The 9,559-nt window shown below is 36.9% G+C and overlaps 1 protein-coding gene across 1 annotated transcript in view; it reads right to left on the bottom strand.

Moving 5' to 3' along the window:
• Window positions 1-3,620: 3,620 nt before the first annotated feature.
• LOC136847555 (uncharacterized) overlaps window positions 3,621-9,559 on the bottom strand; it is a 21,931-nt gene continuing 15,992 nt past the window's right edge. The window contains exons 8-10 of the mRNA XM_067119280.1: window positions 7,744-7,887; window positions 5,083-5,214; window positions 3,621-4,877 (exon numbers count right to left, since the gene is read on the bottom strand). Coding sequence (XP_066975381.1) covers window positions 4,768-4,877; window positions 5,083-5,214; window positions 7,744-7,887 — 386 coding nt within the window. The 3' untranslated portion in view covers window positions 3,621-4,767. The remainder of the gene's footprint in view (window positions 4,878-5,082; window positions 5,215-7,743; window positions 7,888-9,559) is intronic.

The following is a 9,559-nucleotide window of genomic DNA, read 5'->3' as shown; positions in this document are numbered from 1 at the left end:
ATAAAACAATGGCGTTAACCTTTACACCTCTAACTATTGAGGGAAATGAGGTATCACTGCTTTTCATTTGAATTCTACTTCTAGTGACCGCTCCTGACTTGCTGCAAATACAAGGCTATAGTGTTGAAACCTGAGGTAAAACAAAACGGATGGTCTTTTTGTATTCCTGCCCTGAATAGATGTAGATCTAAGAAATGAACTATAGACTGGTTCATTATTTGGATGAATTACATACATTGAATTATTTGTAAAGTAGAAACAAAACAAATATCAAGAAAATGGAAGAATTCCAAGCTAACAACTTAGTCCCAACAACTGCTGTGGAAGTTGCGATGAAACCTGCACGAATAATAATAATAATAATAATAATAATAATAATAATAAAATTATTGAGAATGCTCGCCATCAATGATATCGCTGAAGCCTATGATGGGTACTAATATTAATTAGTGAATGTCATCAGCAAATGGGCAGAGCCACAGTGAGGAGACATTTTCCCCATACATAAACTTCCCTTCACTGTGGGTGGAGCCTCATAACGTCATAGGTCAACGTCATTATTGTTTTCAAAACACTCACCTGCGAATTTGATGGATCTGGCATAGGAAACACACTTTTACTCTGATAAGTACCAGTACTATTGAACTTAGGTACTGAATAATACTTGCAAAAATTAGGTAGGGTTGTAAAATATACACTTGCCAACTTTCACCTTTATCCGATGCCTTGATAAAAAGGTTGTTGCTGAAAAACCATGTTTCATTGGGACTGAATCTGTTAGTAGTAGATTTTTTTTAAGAAGCATAAATTGTTGTTATACTGGCCACTTTACTAATTAATTGTGAAATCCATACAGATATTATAACAGTATATGTATGTAATGGTGCCTTGACAGGAATTATGAAAGAGTGTGTAATCCAGAACTGCAGTTAACAGGTATTGTCATTAAAATACATACCATGGTATAATTTGAAGTGTCTAAATAAGTGATTAGTAGACCGGTCAATTTAATAAGGGATTTTTGCTTTAGTGAATTTACATTACATTTCATTTTCATGCTTTGTATATTTGTGTTTTCTTAGTGTCATTTGAATTACTTATTTAATTCTTTTTGAGTTTAGTGTTTTTACATATTTTGTGTGTTTACAATATGCTTAGTTTTTTCAAGATGCTTACTTGATTTTGTTTCACATATTAACATTTTGGTGATTGAATTTTGGTGCTCAATTTGATTTAAGAATTGATTAATATTGTGAATTTTGATTTCAAGTAATAACAATTTTTCTCCAAAGTAAGATTGTGAATTTTTAAATATTAATTTTTAATGAAAAATAAATTGTTGTATTTAATTTTTTTCTAGTAGTGTTTCATTTATTGACCACCAGTGGCAGGAATTAATTATGTAAATAAACAGAATGATAGATATGTTTTGTTCCTTCAGTTAATGCTGAAGTGACTCTAATTGGGAAGACAGTTACAGTAATGGAGTGATGCCCTTTTTCTTTAGTATATTTCTTGTTTAAATATTGATGCCTCAATTTTTAAGGGATCACTGATTTATATTTCTTTTTGTCATGAGAGTTAGCATCTGGCTGTAGTGAGGTAAGTTTTGAATTTATGATTGGTAAGTGTTAAATAGGTATTTGGAACACTTCATGACAATATATATATATATATTTATATATATATAGAATGATTTTTTCCTGTAATACTACAGTGTAATTTTAAAACACTATTTAAACGTTGAAACCATATATAATCTTTGTTTCTGTGCCCCTGTTCACTGGTAGAATGAAAAATAAAGGCCTTGTTATTGGCGTTGGCTTAAGAAGGAGAATTGACCAAATTCCCTAGTTTTTTTGGCCTCATTAGCTCCCGTTTGGCGATGGATCTGGCGGTCGCGTTTCTTGGGTCATCTTCTTCAAAAGGGTGCGAGGATTAAGGTGTCAATGGCGTCCGATTTCCAATGTCCTCCTGACAGGTTCATATTGTTGGTTTGATTGATGATTGCATCTTTCTTTTGTACGGACAGTACTCTTGAAAACCAACTCCGCCCCACCCAGTTAATGACATGCCCTGTATTTCTAATATGTAAAAATTCCCAACTTAATTACTTTAAATATGGGAAGTCCCCTATCACCCCTTCTAGCAAACTTGTAATGGAATATTTCGAAACAGAACTTTTGTCGTCTATCAAACCCCATAACATGATCTTTAGATAATGATGATACCTTTACTTTCTGGGACAATAGCTGGGGGACTTTAATTTTTAATAGGCTAAATTCGCTAGTTCCGACCATAAAATTTAAAACAGAATGGGAAAAGGACGGAAAACTGTGAGATGTACTGATCATAAGAAAACAGAACAGGTATGCATTTACAGTATATAGAAAACCCACCTTCGCTGTCTCCTATTCATTTCTTAAGCTACCACGAAGGTCTCCGTAAAAATCATGGTAGGGTGCAAAAATTCCTCAGAGGACTTAGGATATGTTCAAATGAGTACCTGGATCAAGAATTTAACACGATCCGCCAACACCTTTGCTTTCGAGAGGGCTATTAATAAAGCAAATAAAATATACTACAGAGGTCCCACTCACAACAGACAAATAGATTTCAACAACAAAATAAAGCTTCCATACGATGAAAACATCAAAAGGCCACCGAGCAACTCAGCTCTAATAATCCTTTCATTTTCCATTATCCCAAATCCATCGGGAGTTCCTCGTTAACGATACTTAAATAACAAAAGGGAAGAAGCCGGAGTTTACAAGATACCGTGTAGAATTTATGTAGGCGAGACAGGTTCGCTCTCGGAAAGAATAACAGAGCACAAAAGATCAGTACGTTACGCTTTAAAGTTCGGGAATTTTCCTGTCATATTAGAAATACAGGGCATGTCATTTGTAACTGGAGTGGGGCGGAGTTGGTTTTCAAGAGTAGCTGTCCGTATGAAAGTAAGATGCTGGAATCTGCTATCATCAATCAAACCAACAATATGAACCTGTCAGGAGGATAAATCGTTTTGAGAAGATGACCCAAGAAACGCGACCGCCAGATCCATCGATAATGAGGCCAAAAACCACTAATTTTGGTCAATCTCCTCCTTCTTAAGAAACGCCACCTATCGGAGGCCTAAGGCCACACCTTCATGTTTTTGTATTATACCATTGTAAACCTGTCCATATTCTACCAGTGAACAATGCCCAAATATATGGTTTCAACGTTTAAATAGTGTTTTATGGGCCTTCTTATTTTCATATATATATATATATATATATATATATACATATATATATATATATATATATATATATATATATATATATATATATATATATATATACATATCTATAAATATAAATATATATATATATAATATATATATATATATATATATATATATATATATATATATATATATATATATATATATATATATATATATATTTATATTTTTAATTTGCAATCCGCTTTCAGCAGAAGACGATCCCAAGAGCACAAAATTGTAGAAAATCACTGATATGTTCTGAAATGCCCCGACCAATAACGTTAAAGCTGAAGGGGTCCTGTACGCATTACCAGTCCATAAAATTTTGCAGGTTACAGAAATACACAGCATCTTTTTGTAAATTTACTGGGCATTCACAAACAAACAAGTTTGTAAAGCAAAAATTTGAGAGGTAACAGAAGATTCTTAATAAATGTGATCATTCACACAAAAATTGTTCTCAAGATTGAGAGTGTAATTTAGCAAGAACTAAATCATCAAAATCAAAGGTTTTGTGAACAGCGACAAGAACATATGATTAAGAAATCATCAAGCATTTTGAGAAACCATGAACCGATGCCATTTACCAAGTCATTAATATTAGCAACAACGACAATAACAACAGTGACAGTAGTAACAACAGTGATGATGGCTTTCAGAAATTGACAGTCATCGAAGTATTAACTATAAGTGGTGATGATACATTGTGAATGACGGTCATAAGATAAATGAATTCTGACGCAAATGAAAAGTGATATGAAAGAATGTTTGCCCGAAAACCTGTGTTGTATATTGAGTCCGAAAAGGCTGATTCATAACTGAGCGTATGATTTTTTAAGGCACTGTCACATGAACACCTTTTCGAACCCCTTTTAAAGGTGATGTCATGAAAACGCATTTTCTGGAATATTCTATTATCTTGATGCCAAACTTTGCACCAAGTAACAATGTTTTTAGTATTACAGACGCAAGATCAGGTTTTACTTTAATTTTGCTACCAATGTGGCTACTGGGTACAAAGTTTGGTGGTGGGATGCCAAGAGGCATCAGATGTGCTCGTGATCCTTTTCAACAAGGCACCACAATGTTTTAAGCCATGCGACAAAAATTTGAGTTCAAAAGGAAAGCACGGGTACCATGTGGATTAGGTACTGGTGAAAATCCGAGTATGAGCAAAGTCAGTGATCTGAGTGTAATGGAATTCTGTGTTTTAGCTTGAGACCTTTGGGCAAATCTGATTCTAAGTAAAGTCGATGGTCAGATGGAAAAGGTGTTTGGTGTCTTATCCTAGGAGCCCTCTCACCTTACTTGTAAGCTAGGGAAAATCTGGGTTACAGCAAAACAATGGCAATAATGCTGAATGTCTTAGTAACCTGAGTGCCTTATTGCTCAAGCACTGGGGAAAATCTGGGTTTAACAAAGTCGATGGTCTGGTGCACTGGTGTTTAATTCCCGAGCCTAAGAGCCATGGGTTAAGGGCTGGAAAAAACTCCGGTCTAAGTGCAGTCAATAGTCTGACGGTAATGGAGTTTGAATCCTATATTTCCCCCGTCGCTCAATTCATTGCCATCTGTCACAACAGACATCACAAATGGCATCGCTGTACCTTAAAAGAGTCAAAAAGCACCTTTGACTAAGGCAGCAAACAGAATGTAATTTTGCTTTTAATGCAAATAGTAGGACTTAGAATGCTTTACTTAAATATACAAATGACATTTGAAACAATGTTATTAGTTTTTCTGACTGGTCAAAAGCTGCTTGACAGAAGTTTACCATTAGTAAACAGAACCAAAGATTATTGTTACACTTACTTGTTACATAAGTAGGAAATCCAAGACCACAAAGACGGTCGACTTCTGCTGGAACATCAGTTTTGCCTTTAGGTATTATCACATAGTCAGTGGTACAGCTTTCAGCGCCACTAGAGCTTGCTGCTGGGTCACCTGGATTAGAATTTACAGAGGTATTTTCAGATATGTATTATGTTATAAAGACACATGTCAGTATCCTAGAAATAACCAGTATATGAGCTTTTCAGTCGAGAAACATGCCAAGTGCCATTTTTAAAATATAATAAATTAAATTAAAAATACTTTGGCCCAGGATGGCACTTGGCATGTTTCTCGACTGAAATGCTCATATATACAAAGCTAAAGAATCAATGAAACTAAGAATTACAAGCAGAAAATACAAATAACAAACAAAAGCAAAAAATGAAGAACCAAGTCCAGGTGGACTGTTGATTCTCTGGGCCGAGGCTGAGGTAGATGGTTAAAATGAAGAACTTAAGACAGTCCAAGTTGGAGGAGTTTAAGTGGTACAAAAAGGACCACATGAAAAGTTAAAAACCTATGCCTAGAACCAGATGGAAGGTGTGTTTAAAATACCAGTAAATGGACTAGGTGAAGAGTTGATGTGCTAGATCTAAAACTGGCCGGGGGTTTAAGGTGCTGTTCCAGTGACCAGGTGGATGGCTAAAGTGATGAGTGAGTAATTATGTGGAAGGAAGGTTAAATGGCTGAGTCAGGGAACAGATGGAGGGTTAGATTGCTGTAAAGGACAGCGGAAGGCTACAGCTATGCAAAGGAGCAGGCAAAAGGGTGAAGTGCTGGGGGAAGGAATAGGCAGAAATTTGAAGGACTGTATAAAGGCTGATAGATGTTTAAAGTTTCATTAAAATACCATGTGGATGGTTAAAGCATTGGCCATGGACCAACTGAAGGGTTAAAGTGCTATGAAAAAGACAAGTTGGAAATTTAAGGCTCTAGACCAGGTAGAAATAGGAGTGTTGGGATGATTATAAAAGCACGAAGGAGAGTTAAAGAGTTAATCTAGAACTGGCTTGAGGTTGAAAGACTGGCTGAAGACAAATTTGGGGGCTACAGTACTAGGAAAGTGGCTATATGGAGTCAACTAGAGGGTCAAAGTGTCAGGACAAGATCAGACAGCGGGTTAAAGTGCTTGTTTAAGGATAGGGCTAGAGTTAAAGGGTGGAGCCAAGAACTGAGTGAAAGGTTAGGGTGCTAGGCTATCCGAGGAGCTTGGCCATAGCCAAAGTAAAGGTTTAAGTTCTGGGACAACAAATGAGCAATGGTTAGATTACTGGGCCAGGACCAGACAAGGACCATGTTTATGGATAAATTGTTAGGAAATGACTAGGAGAAGGCTTGACACAAGAAACACGAGAGGGTTAAAATTCTAGGCCATAGGGCAGATAGAGGGTTAAAGTTCTTGGTTCTGGATCAGGAGGGGGGTTAAAGCAATTGGAAAAGAACCAAGTGGAGAATCAAAGGGCTGTTCCAAGAATCAGTTGGAAGGTTAAATGGCTTGGCTAAAGACTTTTTGGAGAGTTAAAACACTGGTCACTGAACAAATGGAAGGTTAAAGCACTGGTCAGTAAACAGATGGGGTGTTAGAGCACTGGTCACCATAAAAATGAGAGCTAAACTCTTGGTCAGAGACTACATAGAAGTTTAAAGTATTTGGCAGAGTATGTGGAAATTGAACATACTTTGAGAATGCACATATAGAGAGTTAAAGTGCTAGGTCACTGACCTGGTGAAGGGTTAAGATGACATACAAAGGAACAGGAGGAGCGATAAAGACCTAGACATAGGCCCAGAGGATGGTTAAATAGCTGTTCCAAGGAGAGAGTTAAAGTATTGGATTCAAGGACTTGAGTGGAGGGTCAAAGTGATGAGCAGAAGGCCAGATAGAGGGTTAAAAGTAAAAAACCTAGGCAAAGGGCCTGCTGAGGGTTAAAGGGCTCAGCTAAGTACCAAACAAGTACTGGACCAAGGAACAGGTGGAAAGTTATCATGACAAGAAAGGGCAAGATAGATCACTGACCTTGTGGGATTTAAAGTGGAAGATCAAAGAATAATCTCTTGGGTAAAATACTGGGCCAAGAATTTGATGATTTAAAATGATAGGCTAATGGCCATATGGAAGATTAAAGAACTGATAAAAGGACCTGGTGGAAGGTTCAAGTACCGAGCCAAGGAACAGATGGAGTTCCAAAGCACTGAGACAAGGATCAAGTGGAAGGTTGAAGTACTGGGGCAAAGGACCAGTTGGAGGGTTGAAGCAATGGTCCAGGGACCAGATGGATGGTAAAGTGGTTGACCAAGAATCAGATGAGATGGTGGGTTATAAAAGTGAGCAATGACCAAATGGGGTGTGAAATGCCTAAGAGGGTCTAAGAACCAGGTAGGGTGTTACTGGGCTATATCAAAGGCCTGGGGAATTAAAGTTTTTATTAATGGATAAGGTAAGTGGTTACAGAGTTGGCTTTGGATCAAGTGAAGGGTTAGTGATCAGGACCAATGACCAGCAATGTTTTGTTGAAGGGAGAAAGGTCCAAAAAAAGTAGCAAATTGAAAGGGAAAAGATAAATGAGAAATAGTATGCTGATGTGAGCCTATCTTATGCGAGCCTTATCTTATTAAACCTTCAGTGTTCTTAAGACTCACCTATAAGATCAGGGGGAAGGACTGCCACATCTGCAGTTACCGTGAAACTGTAAGCAGAGGCATCTTTGGACCATGTGATACCACAATACTTGGGTGCTTTCTTAATGCAAACTCCATAGTTCTGGTTTTTAATCTGTCTGTTTTCTGTGAGAAAAAGCACAGGTAGGAGTTTATTCTTTTTTTCTGGTTCATGATGAAGCAAAATGACTAATGTAGCCATGATTATGTGCTTGCATTTGAAAGAAGCGTTTATGATTTTTAACAGGTGCTATAAAATATTTCTGATTATAATATTATAATAAGTATAATAAAGTGAAAATGGCTGTTCATAACATGTAAAACACCTGAGATAAAAATATAATTGATATAAATATGGAATGGTAGAAGGAAATGAAAAGTATAGTGAGAAAAACAGGACATGTTTTATAGAACAATTGACATAAGTTTCATGACTTATATAAAATAAAGTGTGAATGATTAGATTTTTCTGAATTTGTCTAAAATGGATTACTGATCAGGATTTATGCCATGTATGAAGCATGAAAAAATCACCATAAGAATTATATAGCAATTACGGATCAAATAGAATAGCCAATTATGATAAAAGAACGGCATCATCCTCACTGTAATAAGGGCCAACCCCTTTTCTTCTCAATCATGACTTGCAACAGGCCTGAGAAATCTGGCGTGGACGGGAATGGGTCACGATAAGGCCAGACAAGCAACAGAATGAATGAATGAGGAATGGATAGGGATATTTGTTTCAATGCTTGTGGCAGCTGGTCCATCGCAGGTGATACCATTTAGTTATTATTATTAATAAAGTAGTTGAACCAGACCACTGAGCTGACCATCAGCTTTCATAGGGCTGGCCCGAAGGATTTGGATGAAATGACAGGTCTAGGCTAGAAGCCTGGCACTGGTACTAAATAGGTCATTTGGTAGGGTGACGAATGAAGGAAAATAAAATTATAAACTGCACAAAGGCATACGATCTCAGACTGGAACACACTCTGCCTCCCACTAGATTGGATTTTATAAATTAATGTTTTCACATCTTGAGGTACACCATAGCCCTCTTACTGTGGTTTTCATTTATATTTCTCTCTAAGGGCTATTTGTAATTAGAATTCGGTTACTATAAAAGTTATAAATGTCTACTCATTTTTTACTAATTTTATCTATATTCACTACTAGGATTCTCTTGTCATTTGATAAGGTCAGTCCAAGCTGTAGAGGCTTGGCAAACTAATTAAATGGTCATTTGGCTTGCTCTACAAAACTGAGTAGTAATAAAGAGATATTTACTGGAACATAATGTTTGGATACTTGTAAAAAAATCTGTTTCCTCATGCGAATAGAAATACGTTCCTAAAAACAAATGTATAATTAAAGTCAATTACACTCGGGTGTGTGCATACACGCATAAACACACAAACATGTACACGTGCAATCATGCTTTTTCCGCCTTCTCCCCTTTTGTTTTAGAAGGAAAAAAAGTATACCTTAGTTTTACCACACCACTGAGCTGATTAACAGCTCTCCTAGGGCTGGTCCGAAGGATTAGACTTATTTTACGTGGCCAAGAACCAATTGGTTACTTAGCAACGGGACCTACAGCTTATTGTGGAATCCGAACCACAGTATAGCGAGAAATGAATTTCTATCACCAGATATAAATTCCTCTAACTCTTCATCAGCCGGCCGCGGGAATTGAACTCCGGCCCATCGAGCGACAGTCTGAAGCTCAACCGACTCAGCTAAAGAAGGGCTTGTTTTAGAAGTGGTGCCAGAAAGGTAAAGCCTACTGGTTTCA

Source organism: Macrobrachium rosenbergii, chromosome 17 (genome assembly GCF_040412425.1).
Source record: "Macrobrachium rosenbergii isolate ZJJX-2024 chromosome 17, ASM4041242v1, whole genome shotgun sequence".
Classification (NCBI taxonomy): domain Eukaryota; kingdom Metazoa; phylum Arthropoda; class Malacostraca; order Decapoda; family Palaemonidae; genus Macrobrachium; species Macrobrachium rosenbergii.
Note: the sequence above shows the minus strand (reverse complement) of the source record. Positions and strands in the feature narration are given on the sequence as shown.